The 19296-nt window shown below is 58.2% G+C and overlaps 1 protein-coding gene across 1 annotated transcript; it reads left to right on the top strand.

The window, feature by feature from the left end:
- The first annotated feature begins 527 nt into the window (after window positions 1-527).
- Window positions 528-17358, top strand: GPR157 (G protein-coupled receptor 157). Its single transcript, XM_028512583.2, has 4 exons — window positions 528-1047; window positions 11663-11876; window positions 14860-15054; window positions 15544-17358. The coding sequence occupies exons 1-4, from the start codon at window positions 668-670 to the stop codon at window positions 15739-15741; spliced, it is 987 nt and encodes a 328-aa protein (XP_028368384.1). The 5' UTR covers window positions 528-667; the 3' UTR covers window positions 15742-17358.
- The last annotated feature ends 1938 nt before the right edge of the window (window positions 17359-19296 follow it).

Genomic DNA, 19296 nt, shown 5'->3' with positions numbered 1-19296 from the left:
GTGCCGCTTTTCTGGTATGCAAGTGACGTCACAAGAATAAGAAACGATGCACGAAACCAATAAATCGGAACTGTTTCTTTAAAACAAGCACCCCCCCCCCCCAAAGGCTGAATGTTTTACAGTAGGGTGCTCTTTGCAAGAAAACGTGTCCACACCCCCTTCCGGAAGTAGCCGCCGCGGGCCCGCGAGCGCTCTGCCCCGCCGGTCAGGGGAGGAGGACCACACGTCCAGAGTGGGTTTTGTCCCCAGTGTTAAGGACATCCCCACGCGCGAGCGCGGACGGGACAGACGCGGGGCCCGGGATGAAGCGTGGGGGAGCAGGGGCCTGGGGCTAGAGAGCGTTCGCGGGCATGTGGGCGGGGCTAAGGGAGGGGCGGGGCTAGGGGCGGGGCCAGGAGTCGCAGACGGGACGCGGGGGCGGGGGGGTGAGGCGCAGAGGGCGCAGGGGCGTGGCGTGAGGGCGTGGGCGGCGCCTGGAGCCCAGCCCTGCGGCGCGGGCGGGGCGAGGGGCGGAGGCTCGCAGGGCGCGGAGGGCCCTGGACGCCCGCCCTGGGCGCTTCGGGACCGAGTCTTCGCCGGCGGCGGAGGCGGCCGCACGGGCAGTCTAGCCTCTGTGCGCGCGGCGCCCGCGCTCTTCGGCCCCAGCCCGGCCCCTCCTCGCCCAGCCATGCCGCCGCCCGCGCCGCCCACCGAACTGGTGCCGTCGGAACGCGCCGTGGTGCTGCTGTCGTGCGTGCTCTCCGCGCTCGGCTCGGGCTTGCTGGTGGCCACGCACGCCCTGTGGCCCGACCTGCGCAGCCGAGCGCGGCGCCTGCTGCTCTTCCTGTCGCTGGCCGACCTGCTGTCGGCCGTCTCCTACTTCTATGGGGTGCTACAGGACTTCTCGGGCCCCTCGTGGGACTGCGTGCTGCAGGGCGCGCTCTCCACCTTCGCCAACACTAGCTCTTTCTTCTGGACCGTGGCCATCGCCCTCTACTTGTACCTCAGCATCGTCCGCGCCACGCGTGGACACGGGGGACTCCTGCTCTGGGCCTTCCATGTCGTCAGGTGGGTGGCCGCGGCGCTGACTTTCCTGGAGACCCCCTCCCCGCCCCACCCTCTCGCCTGGGCCCTGCCTGCTGCCCCTGTGGCCCTCACGCCGGTCTGGTGCCCACGTCTTGGTTGGATCCCTGGCTGGGAGCCTGCCAGACGGTGTCTGCTCACTCCCCAGGGTCAGCGGGACCATGTCAGGCTTTCCGGAGAGGTGGGCCTGCCCCGAGCATCACTGCAGAGGGAAGCCTCTGTTTCCTTGCCCCCCACCTGAGCCTCCTCGAGGTGGGCGCCTCAGCTCACTCCTGGAGGGAGGAAGGCCAGAACTCGCCCTTAGAGCTCGGCCCTGGTAGCTTAGATGCAGCTGGAGGTCTGAGGAGGACGCTCTGGGTTCTCCGGCTCCGACTTCACTTCGTCCTGGCCCTCTGTGCCACACAGAGGGAGAAGCACCTGGACCCCAGGCTGGGGAGATGAGTTAGGTGGCTGCCCCAGGTTGAAGAGCCTAGCAGCTCCCAACCCCAAGCCACCACCTGCAACCCGCGCGCAGGCGTGGTGCGCGCGGCCACTCCCGTGCTGCCGGTTTATCCAGCCCTCTGCCGACCGCGGTGCCTCGGCTGTGAAATGTACAAAAGATCGTCTTCTCTGTTTTCTCTTTGCTCGTCTCTAGACTTCAGGCCCCTGTCTGTTGTTGTCTGTGTTCTAGATGATCTTAGCTTTCTAGAGTTGAGCAACTCTGAGGCTGAGGTCATGGCAGAGGCTGCTCTGGACCAGGGCCACCAGCTGCCTGGAATATCCGAGAGCAGGGAAAACTGAAGGCTTGTTCTGCCCTGATGTTGAAGCATCGCATCACTACCCCTCACCTGAGGGAGAGGGTTGACCCCCTCTGGGTGTAGTATCAAGATTTAGGCATCTGGTGCCGTCCTGTGTTGAACTGGGGCTGGAATCTCGGAGGGTGAATTCCCTCTTCTCCCTCCCCAGATAAGAGCACCAAATACTGTCCTAATTATAGGCCCTCTCCCTGACATGCTTGAGTGCCTTCCAAAGCCTGAGGACAGTCAGCACTTTAGTGGAGATGGGTCACCTGGATGTTACAACAGTGAGGTCACAAGATTGCAAGAGTCACTTGACCTCTTCTCAGAGTCTGTTGGCCAGGGGCCAGCTGGTCCCTGGGAAACTCAACGGCCGGCTTCTCAGCTGTTGAGGTGGGATTTGAAGCGAGCCATTCCAACAGTGCCCCGGATGCTGCAGGGACCCACAGGAAGCGCGGGTGCCTCTCCTCCCCGCAGAGCCTCCCACCTGACCCGTGTCCACTTCCGAGACCTGGTCCTCGGCCGGCTTCTTGGGTGTGGGCAGCGTGTACACCCGAGTTCATGTGTACTCGAGAAGGTGCCCGAGACTTTCTTTGCAAGACTCTCTTCTCTTTCCCCCCTCCTTTTAAAAATATTGAATCCAGTATATTTCGTAAGTGATGAAGCTCCTGTAGAAATGACTACTTTCCTGAGAAGCCGAAGTTGGGAGCTCTTTCTGTGTACCTCCCGCGAAGGGGGCGTTCTGCGATTCTTTTTTTTTTTTTTTTTAAAGATTTTATTTATTTATTTTTTAGAGAGGGAAGGGAGGGAGGGGGAAAGAGAGAGAGAGAGAGAAACATCAATGTGCGGTTGCTGGGGGTTCTGGCCTGCAACCCAGGCATGTACCCAGGCTGGGAATCGAACCTGGGACACTTTGGTTCCCAGCCCGAGCTCAATCCACTGAGCTACACCAGCCAGGGCTGCGATTCTTTAGGAAAGGCCTCCTAAGCAAATCTGCATGTCCCCTGCTGGCCATAAAAAAATGTAAATTGTTCATTTTATTTGTTGAATGTGATCCACCTGCTTCGTAAAAGATAAAAAGAGCCCTGGCTGGTAAGGCTCAGTGGATTGAGTGCCAGCCTGCACACCAAAGGGTTCTGGGTTCGATTCCCAGTCAGGGCACATGCCTGGGTTGCAGGCCAGGTCCCCAGTAGGGGGCGTGCGAGAGGCAACCACACATTGATGTTTCTCTCCCTCTCTTTCTCCCTTCCCCTCTGTCTAAAAATAAAATAAATAAAATCTTAAAAAAAAAAACAAAACCTGTGCCCGAGCTAGAAAGGGACCTTGACGATTTACTCCCTTTCAGAAGCTAGCGCTCACATTTTGCTAGACAGAGAGAATGGGTGAGACCTGTCAAGCGGCTTCACCTGCCGACCTAGGTGCCCCCAGACTGTGTGGCTAGTAACCTCACTGAGCACACCTCACCGTCCGTCTTTGGAGAGTCAGTTCACTGCTGCAGATGTACCCGTCCAGGGGAGAAGTCGCATCCTCAGACGTGGGCTACACTGCCACAGCTTGTCACCCTTTCAAACAACCGAAGGTCATCCCACTTGGATAGTATTGGAAGTCTTGGAAAGTATTTTACAATGTGACTCCACAAAAGGTTGTATCGGTAAAGAGCTTTTAGGAATTGCTTTTTTTTAAAACTGACCCATATCCTGATAAGTGAACCAAGGCCGCGTTCAGACAAAATAGTAAAAGTTGGTAAATACATATTGGGAAAAAAAAGTTTGCCCCCGTTAGTAGTTAAAACAATGCAAGTCATAACATTGAGGTATCGTTTCCTCATTAAATTAAGAAAAAAAAAAGCAAGGCAGAATACGAATGTGATAAATGCCAAAGGAACTGGTGTTTTCCTACATTGTTGTTGGCTATGTAAATTAGAATAACCCATGTGGGAAGTATTTGGTTCACACCCCTTGACCCAGTGACCCTATTTATAGAGACCTCATCTAAGGAGGTCATCCAAAATGCATGCGAAGCCTCATGTGGGAAGGAGTGCGTGAGGCATGGTTACCACGGGGAGAGTTTGAGGGCAGTCTCCACGTCCACAGAACAGGGAGCAGTAAGCTACAGACCCCAGCCCCCGCCGGAAATGTCACGCAGCCAGTGCTGTCTGTGAACTCCGTACGTCATCTTGCTAATGGTAGGACTCGGCGTTAAGTGAAAGTAGCATCTATCAAACTGACTGCAGCCTCGGGCAGCAGGAGGCTGGAGAGAACCCAGCCCGCGCACAGCCTCCCGGGAGGCGCCTGCTGCGAGGGCCCCATCGTGGCGGCCTCTGCAGAAAGACTTTGTATTTCTCATTGGAGAAGGAGGGCAGCTTAGACTTTATTATTTTTGTTGTATTTCTATTGACTGATTGATTTTAGAGACAGAGGAAAGGAGGGAAACATCGATGTGTCGTTCCACTTATTTTTGCATTCGTTGGTTGATTCTTAACACATTGTTTGTGGGTAGTTTTTATCACGTGCTCTACTACCAGTCAACGTAAAACATATAAATACGTTTCCTGCATACAATGTGTTAATATGAAGAATGACCGGGAACTGAACCCACAATTTGCGTGCAGGGGGACGAAACTGTAACCAACTGAGCTACCCGGCCTGGGCAGGGCAGCTTCAACTTTATCATCCTCAGGGAAATTGTATCTCATGTGAGCCGCAGCTGAGCTCTTGCAAAATGCTGTCCTATTCCTTCGCTCACTGGCCACCAGTGAAGGAAGGGACAGGACGATCACCCTCCAGTTACAGTTGCCGAGACCAGCCCGAGGCCACAGAGTGGGAGGCTCCTCGTTGGAACTCCAAGCTCAGTCCTTTTATGGTTCCGTCTTGTCTCTCGGCCTTGGCAATGCCTTTTTTAAATTGAGATGTAAGTTGACAATGATTTATTTTTAACTTTCCAGACTGCCCCCATTATTAACGATTTCTCACGTTACCTTTATCCTCTCCAGCTATTTTTCCCGGAACCGTTTGAGAGCGGGCCTGTGGCCCCCGAGTGGGTGTTCCCCGAAGACAAGAACGGCCTCTCCGGGAGCACGTGGGCCTCGCGGGGGCAGGGGTTACCCGGGGGCGGTGCTGTTAGCCGACGGGCAGTGGCCCTGACCGAGATTTTGCCGGTCTTGTGGTAACGTCCCGATAGCAAAGGAAGGCCTGGGCTCCTGTGTTAACTCAGCCTCCAGCCTCTCTCTGCTCCTGCTGTCTGGAATGTTCTTCCACCTTCCCTGGCGTCTCCTGATGGGGGCTTCTGGGAACAGTGCGGGGCGTTAGGTGGTGGCGTGGCCCCCTGCTTGGTCTCCTGGCGCGGCCTCGTGGGTGGGTTCAGATGCTGCCCTGTTGGCCAGAACCTCGCCGAGGCCTGTTCTCGCAGCTTCCTCTCGGCGACTTTGATTTGTTCCACTCCCGGCGATGCCCCTTGGATCGCTGGGCCGAGGGGTGACCGGCCCGTCCTCCGCTGCAGTTACTGTTTGCCTTTCGTGATGAGTGTCTCTTTGAGATAAACGCCCTGTTACTCCTCAGACTTTCGGCGCCCGTTGACAGGACTGTGGAGTGAGTTTCCTGCTTGCGTGAGGATATCAGGGTTCAAGGGCGGCCCTGTGCTGTATCCCTTTCCACTCTGTCGAGGCGGCCTGATGAGACGCCCGTATTTCATGTCCCTGTGGACGTGCGTCCGTGGCCGCCCGCTAGGGTGCTCACCTGAGAAGGTGCTGTGTGGGTCAGGTCCCCTCCCACGAGGTAAGCCCAGGTGGCGTGGAGCCACCCGTGCCCCTGCTGTGGGCAGCCCACCCCTCATCCCCCGCAAGGAGGTGGGCTGCTCTGAGCGAAGCCGCAGCTGGGTCAGGCCGGGTCAGGGAACTGTCCCCCCAGCCGTAAGCCCCCGGGACCTCCAGGCCATTGCTGGCTCAGGCGTCACCCCACATGTCCCATGAGCCTGAGGGAAAGTCGGGCTGGGGGCACCTGATGTCGCCTTGACAACAGCACAAGCGTCCCGGCCCAGCTGGCCATGTCCGGCAGTCTTAGGACTTCTGACTCCAGTGAGTTTGTTTTTTTTTTAGATTTTACTTATTTATTTTTAGGGAGGGAAGGGAGGGAGATAGAGAGAGAGAGAGAAACATCAATGTGCGGTTGCTGGGGGTTATGGCCTGCAACCCAGAAATGTACCCTGGCTGGGAATCGAACCTGGGACACTTTGGTTCCCAGCCCGAGCTCAATCCACTGAGCTACGCCAGCCAGGGCTCCAGTGAGTTTTGAGTGGGCATGGGCACGACCCTGGGCAGGAATGGGCCCTGGACCCCTGGCCCATGCTCTGGGACTTGTTGGGGGTTCTGGAGGAAGAAGGAACCTGTAGCACCCCGAGTTCACCATGAAAAACGCAACAACTCTGGGGAGCAGGAAGTTCCCATCAGAGAAAAGGGGAAACGTGACCCTGGGCGGGAGGCCCTCCGGGCTCTCTAACTGGAAGCCACTCACTGCTGTGGGGCCCCGGGTCAGGGCCCCGGGCAGGCAGTGTCTGAGCGAGGGATGGACACAGGGGCTGCGGGAAGGGCACCCCACGTCAGCCAGTGTGCCCCAAAATCACAAGAACTGAACTGCCTGTTTTGTTACCTCCAAAACGTTCCCCAAGGACACTGCCCTGTGGCACACAGTCCTCTACAGTGTCTCTGCGTGTCCGTGGGAGGCCCACTGTGGGGGCTGTGGGAGCAGAGGCTGCCCCTCCCCCGCTCCCCTGGGGCAAGGGCGGACCTGCCCGTCCTTCCCCGGGCGGGACCCCGGTGGGCAAGAAGCACCTCTGAGCGCTGGGTCCTCGCTGCCCACCAGCACCAGGGCTGCCGAAGATGGTGCCGGGGGTGTGTTCCAAAGGCACTCCTCCCCCCTTCTGCAGCTACAGCTGCAGAGTGACCTCGTGGCGGCCTGGCCAGCGGCTGACTCCCTGAACTTCTCCCACGTCCTGCTCCTCTGCTCCTCACTTAACAATTAGGGCCCATTGTTCCGGAGGGAGACCTGGAGGCCGCCTGGCCCTTGTGATTCCTCTGAGCAGGCCCGTCTGGCTGCAGCTGTGGTTCCCTGGGGCCTCCGCCCCTCTCCCAGGAGCTTTCTGAATCGGCACATTGTTGCCTGATAGTTTTGTTCTCAAAGCGGTTTTTTGTTATGTCGACGCTCAAGGCTTTCCCTAGGCTACAAGGCACCCAGACGGGCACTGCCATCTAACCTACAGAAGGGGCAGAAGACCCCTTTGTTGCCTCCCCAGCCAAGCCCCCCCCCCACCTCCTACAAGATCTATAGGAAGGGTGAGGTGTGGGAGAGGGAGCGTGTAGGCACCCAACAGTGGGGGCAAACCGGTGCGCAGACCTTGAGCCCCTGGCCGGCTGACGCTTCATGCACAGGGCGGGGGGTCGGTATTCCCACTTGCGTGGGAAGTGGGAAGTGGGAGTGGCTCCCTGACGCCACAGGTGTCCCCCGCCCTGACTCTGGGGGAAGCTGGGAACTCTGAGGGAAGCCCAGAGTACCCGCTGCCCTGGGGACAGACGCCTGTTTGAGGTCAGCTGACAGAGGCCAGCGGCGCAGAGCGCGGGCTCGCTCCCCACCTGCCTGGTCTAGTTCCACTTTCCTGGAGGAGACCGGGAAACAAGAAGGGAGCCAGTTCTAAGAAGAGCTAAGCTCCTCGTGACAGGTCAGAATGCCTTTGGTCAGCTCACCCCTCCCTCCCAGCTCTGCCGGCAGGGTGTGGTGGGGGTGGGGTGTTTCCTGTCTCCCCCTCCCCCTCTGGGGGTGGCCTGCCTGGGAGCCAGGGTGGGACCTCTGCCCAGAGCAGGTTGTAAACGACCCCTGTGTCAGGGTCCTGGATTGTAGCTGACACAGTGCCCCAGCCAGGGCGGCTTACACGCCCACGAGAGGTTCTCTCGCAGTCCTGGAGGCTGGAAGGGAGGGCAGGGTTTTCCCCGGAGGCCTCTCTCCTCGGCTTGTAGAGGCCTGTCCGTGCGCCCGCACCTGCGTCTGGGCATCACGGCAGCTTCTCCGACCGCACGAACTTCTAGGTCAAAGCCAGCGGAAGCCCTTGGTCTTCTTTACTCGTGCTGTGTTTAAGCCGTACCTCCCTTGTCCTGGTGGTGTGTAGTTTTGGGCTGGTGACCTTTTTTGTGGGGGAACAGAGAACTGGTAGGTGGTGCACGTTAGACATGGGGAGTGTACGTTTCTGGAGAGCAGGAATTACGTCACAGGTGTCTCTGTGGAGTACCTTCCAGAGTCCCGCCACCCACAGCTCAGGGCGGTCCCCTGGCCTGGGCACAGCTGGGCTTATCTGGGGTTCCCCGAAATACCGCTTTCGCCTCCCCCTGTAGGTGGAGAACGGGGGGCCTCTTCAGCTCCCTGCCCTTTGCCTTTTCTGTCCACATCGGGTGTCCTGCAGCCCGCTGCTGGGACTCGATGGTTCGATTTTAGGGCATTTTGTGGGCTGATTGTTAAATACAGCCATTACTTAAAAAATAGATTATACAAACTTAAGTGAATTTGAGCAACTTCTTTGTGGCATCAGATAATTTTCCAGTGTTGGAAAATTAGTATTAGTTAACTATTAAAAATTATTATTATTAAATTCCCCCAAAGTAGAATTTATGTATAAAAAATGGTGTGTTTATTCTTACATGTTTAAACTTCAGTCATCATCAAAGTACTCTCCCTTTGATGCAATACAGCGATTGAGACATTTTTTCCACTGCTCAAAACAGTTTTTGAATTCTATTTTGGTGCTTCTGATGATTTTTGTTTTACCTCTTCCACATCAGCAAAACATTTCCCTCTGAGAACTTTTTTTCATCGGGTGAATAGGGAGGGTGGGGCACAGGGTCATCCTGTTTCTGGCCAGAAACTGCTGAACACTCCTCATGGTGTTGATGTTGAAAGAGTCTTCAAAAAAATTCACTGAAGCCGAACACAACCTCTCACAACAACACCAGCTGGCACACTGTTACGGATGGGTTCCTAGAGCACTAATCTAGCAGGAGAAGCCTGTTCTACAAGAGGCCTGCCCTCCAGAAGATAATCCTGGTTTTGGGGGGGGGTCTCCCTTCCTGTATTAAAAAGTCATAACAATACTCAAACTTGGATTACATTTGATTATTTTACTGCATTTTCCTCTGTTCTGTGCACTCAAAGTTGTTGCGTTGCTGGGTCCGTGTGATAGAAACCCTATCCAATGGTGTGCTGCTCTGCATCTGAACTGGTGGCTTGCCCTTGGCCATGGCGGGAATATTTACACCTTGGAAATTGGCACACAGTACAGATCAGGGCTTGATTCATTGGCTTGTTGAATGCGGAGGGCCGAGGTCAGCAGGCTTTTCCTGTAAAGGACCGGGGAGTGAGTATTTTCAGTTTCACAGGCCACGTGATCTCAGTTGCACCGCTCAGCTCTGCTGTGGCTGCCTGCCGGCGCCCGCCGCTACTGTGTACGTGAATGAGTGTGGCTGTGTCGCAATAAAACTTTATCTAAAAAAAAAACAGATTTGGCCTGAGGGCATCATGTGCTGGACTCCTGATCTGGACTTCAGAAAGTGATGGAGAATACGTTCATTGGTAAAGATTGAATTTAAAGGTGTTACTTGTCTCTGAACTTAAACAGAGAGGGCAGTCACGCTAGGGCAGGCAGGAAACCCAGTCTTTCAAGAGGAGATGATGAGAAGAGGCAGGGTCACAGAGCAGGGGAAAGAAAAAGAAAAGAAATACTCTTCTAGTGTCGGAAAATTATCACCTGATCCCGCTAAGAAGTTGCTCGCTTATCAGCGAGGTTCCGGCATCATCCTCTCCCTTCTGCCCTCCGTGTTTCACTCTCTCCTGGTTTGTTAAGGAAAATATCAACCAGCTGCATGTCCTGGAACTACCTGCAGCCACAGGGAGGCTACGTAACCGGAGTTCAGGGAAAATCCATAAAACATCCTGTGAGGTTCAGCCGGCCACATGGCGTTTGCAGCTAGGAGTTTTGTGTGCTGTTCCTTATAAATGGTGCTTCACACCTTTTATACCAGCAACTTCTACAATAAATGTATATGTGTGCATTTACACATACACGCGGGCACGCGTGCGTACCAGTGCGTTTTTCTGGAGAGCCCGTTGCTGAGCTTGGCCCGCATCTGTGAGTTTACGAGTCTGGGGGAGCCTGTTTTGCTGGGTCAGTGGACAGTCCCTCCCACGCCATTCCCACTGCTCCCCGACCTCACCTGTGTCACCACCTCCCACTGAAACACCTTTCTGGACAGCTCCCAGACCAGGTAGCTGCCATCTGTGCTCAAGCTGAGACAACAGCTCTGACTGATCAGCCCACGTCCTTAACCCTTTCCAAGCCACCCTTCTGCCTCTTGGGTCTTCTGTCTGGCAATTCCCAGCACACCCTCCACTCTGGCTCCCGCAGTGACCCAGGGGAAACGCAGCCCTTTGTAGCTTTAGTGGGGACACAGCTGAAGTCTCGGAACTTGTCTGTCGCCGTGTGGTGCCTGGGTCTCCCGTAAGGGTTGCCAGGATGCTGAGCAGGGAGAAAGGATCTCGGCCCAGGACGCCCTCGTCCTGCCCCTGCCCTGCTCCCCCTTCCAGCCTGAGTGGGGACCCTCCGCCACAGCCCAGCCTCCTTTGCTGTGACTGTCCCTGTACGTGGCGCTTTTCCTGTAACAGACAGGAAACCGCAAGGATAACTTCAGGGTTGCTGTTTCAGCCACTTTAAAAGCTTTTCCCTTCCTTTTCAATGATGTGCATGCTGTAAGTAATGGGCATGCATGGAGGGAACTGGGGAAACCTCTGACTCACGTGGCTCCAAGTTCATTCGCTCGTTCTTTCGTTCGTTCATTCATTCATTCATTCATTCAGCAGGCTCTTCTTTTGTCCCTACCCAGTGACAATAGTGAACCAACGTGGCCCTCACCCTCATGGGTTCGTGGCTGTGACCCGGGGTCCTAAAATCCCAGAATAGCACGAGTTTTAAAAAGGTAACCCTTTGTCACCACAAAACAGTTTGCCACTGATTTACAGGGTGGGGCCAAAGGAGGTTTACAGCTGTTCGCATGGAAAATAGTACAATAATTAATAAATAAAAATAGAAGAAGAAACTCTGTGTTTCGCATCCTCACAACTGTAAACCTGCTTTTGCCCCACCCTGTATGTTAACTTAGCAGATAAATGGGTTTGCATGGAACAAGCGTTTAAAATGGACGGACTCTTGGGTGTAACTTGATGCCTTTCTCACAACCCTTTCACTTTCGTGGGCTCTGTCCTGCTGCCCCTGTTGGGGGAGCGGGTGCTGGGGACACTGGAAGGGGGACCCCTGGGAAAGGGCCTTGGGGCTCGGGCCTCGTCCCTGCTGGGTTGCCCTGGGGATAGTGATGACGCTGCAGGACCGTGAGCCTGGTGCTGCCCTGGCATTTCTGCGTTAGAGGCCTCTTGCTAGGGCACTGCCTCTTCCCCCAGAGCGGGCGGGGGGGCCTCCGGCCCTGGGAAGCGTGTCCGCCCGAAACCCCCACCCCCTTCCAGATCCTGCTGCAGGCACACGGAGCTCGGACCTCCCTGCTCCAGCCACCCCAGGCCACCAGTGTGCACCCCTCTGCCCAGGCTGGTCAGGGGGTGGCTGCTGGGCAGCTGGGCCTAGCGGGGCTGGGGCGTTGAGGACTCCCACCCCTCTTTTCTCCAGGACGCTTGGAGGGGAGGCATGGCCCTCCTTGTCTAAAGGGCACCCCAGCCCTTTCACCCTTGCTGGCCGTGCTGGGGGCCTGGGCCTGACCCCGGTGCCTGTTTGCTCCCGTCCCTCAGCTGGGGGGTCCCGCTGACCATCACCGTGGCGGCTGTCATTCTAAAGAAGATCGGCTACGACGCCTCGGACGTGTCCGTGGGCTGGTGCTGGATCGACCTGGAGGCAGAGGACCGTGTCCTGTGGATGCTGCTGACCGGGAAGCTGTGGGAGATGCTGGCCTACGTCACGCTGCCCGTGCTGTACCTCCTCATCAGGAAGCACATCAACAGGGCGGTAGGTGCCCACGGCCACCCCCGTCTCCGCCAGGGCCCCGGCCCGGGGCTCCGTGGGCCACTGTGCCCCCTGTGGGCTTGCCCGAGTCCTGGCCCGAGGCTCCGCCGCCCTTGGGACAGAACTGGTAACGGGGGGCACCATGCATTACACGCACGGGGTGCTGTCTGGTTTGCTGACTACACAGCCCTGCAGGGAGCAGGCCCTGTGTCTCCCCCTTTGTGGGTGACAGAGAGGGGCCTTATGGGGGTTAAGGGCTCCCCAAACCTGCTCCACTCTGGAGAAGAGAGTCTCAGCCTGTGTGCTCAGCCACAGCCCTCTACTGCCCCCTCCTGGACAGACCATGGCAGTGGCTCAGTTCCCCCCACCCCCCTACTGCAGGAATTTAGATGAGAGGTGAGCAGTATCCAAGTAAGACTCGAACTGGGAGGGGAGGCCGTGAATCTCCCCATCACTGAGACAATAACTCCCCTCATTATCCTTGGTGATTAAAATGATGTCACCAATGGTAGACTTCCCAGGCACTCAGGGATTACTACACCAACACGCCGGGCCGGCTGGCCAGAGAGAGGTTCTAGGGAGGAATGGTCTTTCTCTGACCAACTGTTCCTTGTTCTTAGCTCCTAGTTCCGCAGATGTCAAGTTCGGGCTTCCTCCTGGCTGCTGGGCGCCGTGGCCTGCAACCCAGGCATGGGCCCTGACTGGGAATCGAACCTGCGACGCTTTGGTTTGCAGCCCGCGCTCAATCCACTGAGCTACGCCAGCCAGGGCAGCACATGTTTATTGAGCATCTACTACATACAAAAGCGCTGTGTGGCGGTGGGAGTCCAGCCTGAGGACTCAGACTGGGGAGGGGTCCTGTCCTAGGGAGGGGCAGAAGTGTAAGTAATTGCAGTAAAAGATAAAAGGCGACCAGGGGCTGGAGCAGTAAGACAGGTTCCCTTGGAACTCTGAGCGTGGACTTCCAGGCTGGCTGGGCAGGGCCGCTGGTGCAGTGCCCTGGGTTTTCAGGGCTGGAACCACAGGTGGGGTGTCCCTGTCGTCCGTCTGGGGCAGGAATGCCCCAGTGGCTCAGCAGCCACTTCGGAGTGTGCAGGGTGCTCCCGGCAGAAGTCGGTGACGCCTGGTCCCCACCCTGCACTCCTACCGGAGTCCAGGCGTCTGGTTGGTGTTTTACTCAGAACCGCTCCCAGCTGCCCCTCCGGCTCAGCTGCAGAGAAGCCCGCCGGCAGGGCTTACCAGCTGGTCCGAATCCCTCTTTGTCTTCTTGCCTGGACCAGGGGCTGCCCTTTGCTTTGCCGCCTTCTCCTCCTCCTCCTCTCCACTGCCCTGAGAGGTTCCCGGGCTCCCTGAGCTCCTCCGGAGCTGCCCTTTCACGTCCGTCTGTCTGTCCGCCCTGCCCTTCCTGCAATGGGCAGAAGCCGGGGCCTCTAGGCCCGATCCCCACATGGGAGGGTGGGTCCGCCACTCCGCAAGTGTTTCCAAAAAAAAAAAGAAGGGTGGGCGGGGAGGCGTTGGTGGGAGTTGTTCCTGGCCTCCAGCGAAGGAGAAGAGCTGGAAATACAGGCGCCGGAGGAGCAGGCGGGCTCTGCCCTCGATGGCCAGGTCCTGGAAGGGGCTGCTGCTGAAGGCCCCGGGGGAGGAGGCAGGTGCTCCGAGCAGGCGAGCTGCAGCAGCTCCGGTGCCCAGAGACGCCAGGTGTGTGGCCCCGCCTCTCACCTCCACCTGCGGGGGCCCCCAGCTCAGGGCCAGGCTCCAGAGCGCATCTTTGTTGTGAGCAGTCTGGTCTGTTTTTACAAATCCCGCTGTGATCTGGAAGCGGAGCCCCCCCCCTTCTCACCTGAAGGGGGTGCCTGGGGGCCGGGGAGCCAAAGCTGGCGCCTACTCACCTCTTCTTTGTGCCCCAGCTTTGGGGGGAGCCCCCCTGTGAGCTCCTCCCGAGGGGCAGGGTCTGGGGAGCTTGACTCTGGGGGGCGGGGGGCCACCCTAAGCAGTCGGCCTGCCGAACAAGGGAGAGCAACGTCTAGGAAGGAGGGTGAACCGAGCCGTGAAAAATGGACCAAAGTAAAGAGCTGGCTGCAGGGTGGGGCTGCACGGAAAGGCCCTTGCTGTTCAGTGAGGTCCTGGACGAGTCTTACTCAGAAGGTGACGTGGGAGCGAAGCCTGGAAGATGGCGAGGGCATGAGGCACCCAGATGGGTGGGCAAGAGCCTCCCGAGAGAGGGCACAGCGGGTGCACAGCCGGGGAGGCGGGGCTTGTGCTCGGTGTGTTTGGTGAATAACGAGGAGACCTGTGTGGCTGCCGAGGAGTGGAGGAGGGATGAGTGGCCTGAGCGAGGTCAGCGCTAGCCCGGAGCTGGAGACCTCGTGAGGACCTTGGGAAATGGGGCCACCAAGAGCTTTGGGAGCCCGGCGGGGTCTGACTTAGGTTTTCAAGCGACTGTGCTGCTTCTGTGCTGAGAACAAGGCCGTAGCAGGGGCGTGGGAGGGTGGGTGGCGAGGGGGACGGAGCGAGACCCTCAGAGGGGGCAGCGGCTCTCCAGAGAAGCCCCCGCAGATGGGGCTTGGGCCACGCTGGTGGCAGTGGACGGAAGTCTCAGATCCCGGGACTCTTCTGAAGGCAGAGCCCCCCAGGACTTGCCCAGGGGTGGGACGAGGGCTGGACCAGGAAGAGAGGAATCAGAGATGACCCCCAGGTTTCGGCCTGGGCACCCGGTGGGATGGCGCTTCCGTCAGCTGCGGTGGGGAGGCCTGCGGTAGGCTTCACGTCCAGAGTCCAGAGGTGCTGTGGGCGTCCCGTGGTGATGCGGCCCAGGCCGTGGATGGAGGAGACAGGGAGCCCGGGCCTCCAGCGTGCGCGTGGGGAGCGGTGCAGGCCTCCGCTTCCTTCTCCCGCGAGTCTGAGTCCCCAGGAAGGCCTGGGTGCCCGTGCGCAGCTGGAGGGCAGCCTGGCCCGCTCACGTCCTCCCCCCGTGTCCCCTGCGCAGCACGAGGCGCTCTCCGAGTACCGGCCCATCCTGTCCGAGGCCCACCGGCTGCAGCACCACAGCTCCATGGCCGACAAGAAGCTGGTCCTCATCCCGGTCATCTTCATCTGCCTCCGGGTGTGGAGCACCGTGCGGTTCGTCCTGACCCTCTGTGGCTCCCCGGCCGTGCAGACCCCGGTGCTGGTCGTTCTGCACGTACGTGTGGGGGTCTGCCCTCCCTCCCCGGCCCCGCTGTCCCCGAGGAGGGTCCGATGGCTGCCCCCCGCAGAGTAGGCACGTCCCAGCACGTCCGCGGACTCGGGGCTGGCAGGGGCTCAGCGCCACCACGCCTGCCTTCCTGCCCGGGACGGGGAGCCTTCGAGGGAGAAGGTGGAAGGTCCCTGTGGCTCTAGTGCAGCCCGGGGCATGTCGAGGTGCTGTCCATCGGCCTAGGAGTGGACCCAGAAGGGTGGACTGATCCTGGGTCCTTCCCAACCCGCAAGACCAGGGGACAGGCCTGGGCCACATCTGCCCGGTCAGACTGGCCCAGAGCTCTGCTGCAGGCCCGAGGGGCAGGGCCACCACAGACTCGCCCCCGGGGTGGAGGACAGGTCCTGGGGTCCCCAGCACTCGCCGGCCCCCTTGCCCGTGTGCTGAGACCCACTGCAGCCCTGGCGCTCATCGCTCTGCTCTCCTTCCCGACAGGGCATCGGGAACACGTTTCAGGGAGGTGCCAACTGCATCATGTTCGTCCTCTGCACCCGCGCCGTCCGGACCCGGCTCCTCTCCCTCTGCTGCTGCTGCTGCCCTCCCCAGGCTCCTGCGGAGAGCCCGGCCGGCCCGCCCAAGGCTCCTGCGCCCTCCAAGCCGGGAGACGCAGGGACCCCGGTGGACCCCCGATGAACGTCCACGCACCTGAGCTCTTCCCCCCCAGTTCTGTGTGTGGGTGCTCCCTCCCTGGGAGGACGGGTGGCACCGAGTCCCACTGCAGGAAGTGGGCAGGGATGTCCGCCACTCCGGAAGCCTTCCTGCTACCCGCGGTCTGAGCCGAGAGGCGGAGAAGTGATGGGGGCCTTCTGCTGGGGAAGCTCTTGGCCCTGCTGGCAGGGACAGCCGGACACTCAGCTTCTTCTACCTCCTAGACTCTCAGGTGGCACGTGTCCACATGCACCCGTGTCCCGCTGCACCCAAGGGGTCTGTCTGCCCGAGGGCTGGCAATGAGATGCGGGGAGACCGGCGGTGCGCGATTGCTGCCAGGTTGCCTTGTGGCCCAGTGGTCATCGGCTTCCGAGGACCCACCCCTGTGGGCTAAGCAGAACGAGAGATGTCCCCCAGGTACCCGTCCTAAATGAAATGTCAGGGGTTACCGGCAATGTGGCCCCGCCGAGATGTCATGGAGCAGATGGCCGGTGTGTCGTGGTGGTGACCTTCCCCGGAGAGCATGGCCTTTCAGAAAGAGCCAGTCACCTCGAACCCAGTTCCCGTGAGGTTTCCTGGTGAATGTTGTGAGCACAGCCCAGCACAGCTGCTCGGGGCTGCGGGTCCCCTCGGAACCAGCCCGGGTCTCTCTGGGGGTCGCCGGCCGTGGGTGTGGAGGGCACTCGAATCCAGACCCCTGCCTCCCTCCACCAGTCACTTCAGACACAGGCGCCCTCCTCCAAGGCCAGGGCTGGGACAGGAGCAAGGAAGGCCACTGCAGGGACCCCCTGGGGAGCGTCCCCTCTATCCCCTATCTCTCAGGTCTGTGCCTGTGGACACTGGGATAAGGTGTGTTGGGAGGGGTCTGGCTTCTTCACGTCCTGGTTTAGTTTGTATAGGAAAGGTGGCCAGAGAGTTCATGAGTGGTCCAAATACTGATCCCTCCCCGAAGGTGAAGGTTTGGGAGTTGGCTGGGGAAGTGATACGGGGTGGTTATTTACACGTAAGAGAGAAAGGAGTTACAATAAGCATGTGTGTGTCTACACTCTGTGCCTCTTCCACCAGCCCTTCCCTCTACTTCAGAAAACTTGCTCTGTGAAGCCGCAGAGAAAGCCATTGGCTGGGGACAGGAAGTGTAAGTGTCACCGCCAGAGCCTTGGGTGGAAAGTACCATCGACCCGATGGGGGTCTCTCCCTCGGGGTCCACGAGAGCTCTGTGAAACCGAGATGGCTCATGGGACCCGCAAAGCGGTTCTGGGTTAAAACCGACGGTGCAGCGTCCTGTGGGCACCTGTTTTGCTCTCACAAGCAAACCTGCAACAGGAGGAGAACCCGCAAGGAACGGTCCTCTGCAGAACTCGGTCCAAAATGCCCGGGTTTTGGTTTCTTTTAAAAAGTTTCTTTAGGAACATCAGCAAGAGGTAAACATCCCCTCAGGATTCCGAGAAAGCTCAGGGCCGCACCCCAGAAAGCCGGCCGGTCTGGCAAGCTCCTTACAGAAACGGTTCCCCCAAAACGTGACAGCAGATCACAGGCACGTGGCTGGTCCAGACCCTCGAGTGAGCTTCTCGAATGCAGCAGAAACTCAGGAAGCCGCTTGCCGCCAATGAGGAAGTGCTTTGCAGCTGAGGCTGAGCTTGGGCTGCAGAGGATGCTGCGGGAGTGAGTCCTGCTCAAAAGTGGGCTGGGGAGTCCTTAGCTCCCACAGGGCGGGCCGGACCTGAGCTTCCCCACACAGGCTGCTGCTGCTGCCAGACATGGCCAGCAGAGGGAGCTCTCTGACTAGCGAAGAGCATCTCTGGGTGCCCAGGACTCCAAGTTCCCATTTCACTTGTCTGATGCCACTGCTGTGCTGTCTGTTTTTGTAAAACCCCCCACAGTTGCATCTGGGTATTGCGGTCTCAGCTTCTCCACTGCCCACCCCGTTTTTGCAGCTGGTGAAAGTGTCACAGTACATGGTGGCAGCCGAGTGGGCGGGGGTGGGGAGGAGCTTGTGCAGTGCTGGGCCTGAGGTGGGGACCCAGCCTGGAACGCAGCACAGTCTTCCTCGGAGCCTTCCACTGGGAGGGTGGAGTTCAGAACTGGCTGCGTGGGGCTGAAGTCCTGTGCCCTGGGGAGGGGAAGCCCCAGGAAGGAAGCAGGTGGTGCTGTGAGCCGGTGAAGGCCAAGCGTGTGCCTTTTACGCTTTCTCCTCTGTCAGTGTTGCTAATGTTTAGCCACCTTCCCCCTCCGCCACAGAGGCGTGACCTCAGCCGGAACAGGTGCTGTGGCCTCCCGTGCACTCTCGGAACCTCGGTCTTTTTATCCGGTTTACTGGGCCCTTGGTGCCTCTTTGTGCCTTGGAGTTGTTTTTTTGTTGATTTGTTTTGTTTTTTAAATAAATGCTATTATTTGGCTTGGGCTGAGGGTGCAAACAGAGCCCCCCACTTGTCCCCGACAAGAAAACACATTTTTACAAACTTCCCGTGACGGCGTAGTTGCAGTGTGAGGATTCTTTGCCCGTGCAGAATTGTAATGGGAGCCCTGACCGTCCAGCCTGAGGTCAGAGCCCTGCTGTTTTAAATGAAATAAAACAATTATTTTTCTTTTGTGCGTTTGGTAGACTGATTGCCCATGCTGTGGGGAGGTGGGGGGAGGTGGCTCTGGTGGACCCAGGCTGTGGGGGCCCGGAGGTGACATCCGGACCCTTCTCTGTGGGGAAATGGGGGCAAGTCGGCAGCTGCCCTGTTGGCATAGCTTCTCCCGTATGAGAGGAGCAGCGGGCCTTTGCCTGAGCCGGTCACAGGTGAGGGGGCGTGGGGGCAGCAGAATACAGGTTCCCATGCCCTGCCCCGTGTGAATACCAGCGAGTCCAAGTTCCCAGAACCCACGACTTGGGGCTCAACTCTCGTAACAGTGACATACCAGCACCTGCATTTTGTCACCACCCACCTGACTCACTGCAACAGCAGCCCCAGGCCTGGGGGTCGGGGACAATGGGGACACGGGGACATGGGGCTCTTCTTTGAGGGAAGCGGCTGCCCTATTCTGTGCACGTCTGCCTGGCCCTTGCAGCCCAGGTTCCAGTCGTCTTTCTATGTTTTCTCTTGAACTGTTCCACCTTGGGAACTCTGTCCCCGCAGTGCTGCTTGATTGTTTATTCCGCTTTCTGGTTTTTGAGAAGTTAAAAATCCATGAACTATCCAGAAGACGAGCCACAGGCTAGGAGAAAATATTTGCAAAAGACATCAGTATGTCTACATGAGCTAATGGGTGTTTGCTAAGCCTGCTGCAACAACTGGGCCCCGGTACCTGTCAATCAAACCGCCCTGCTGTGCGCCCCACACTTGTGCAGCAATGGGGGTCAGCTACTTGTCGGTAAAACTGGGAAAAACGCCCCTGATACCGGAGTGTGATCCTCAATGTACATGAACTCTTAACATTCAACAATAAGAAAACAAACAGCTCGATTAAGAAATGGGTGAAAGACCTTAACCGACACCTCACCAAAGAAAATGCGCAGACGGCGTACAAGCATTTGACAGGATGCGCCCTGTCCTA

Source organism: Phyllostomus discolor, chromosome 5 (genome assembly GCF_004126475.2).
Source record: "Phyllostomus discolor isolate MPI-MPIP mPhyDis1 chromosome 5, mPhyDis1.pri.v3, whole genome shotgun sequence".
Classification (NCBI taxonomy): Eukaryota; Metazoa; Chordata; class Mammalia; order Chiroptera; family Phyllostomidae; genus Phyllostomus; species Phyllostomus discolor.
The sequence above is the reverse complement of the archived record's forward strand: the minus strand, read 5'-3'. Positions and strand labels throughout refer to the sequence as shown.

Bases quoted from the DNA above. Each gene is read 5' to 3' on its own strand.
- GPR157 (XM_028512583.2), top strand. From the start codon at position 668: ATGCCGCCGCCCGCGCCGCCCACCGAACTGGTGCCGTCGGAACGCGCC. The intron at 1,048-11,662 runs GTGGGTGGCCGC...CCCGTCCCTCAG, and splicing joins TGGGCCTTCCATGTCGTCAG to CTGGGGGGTCCCGCTGACCA. The intron at 11,877-14,859 runs GTAGGTGCCCAC...TCCCCTGCGCAG, and splicing joins GGAAGCACATCAACAGGGCG to CACGAGGCGCTCTCCGAGTA.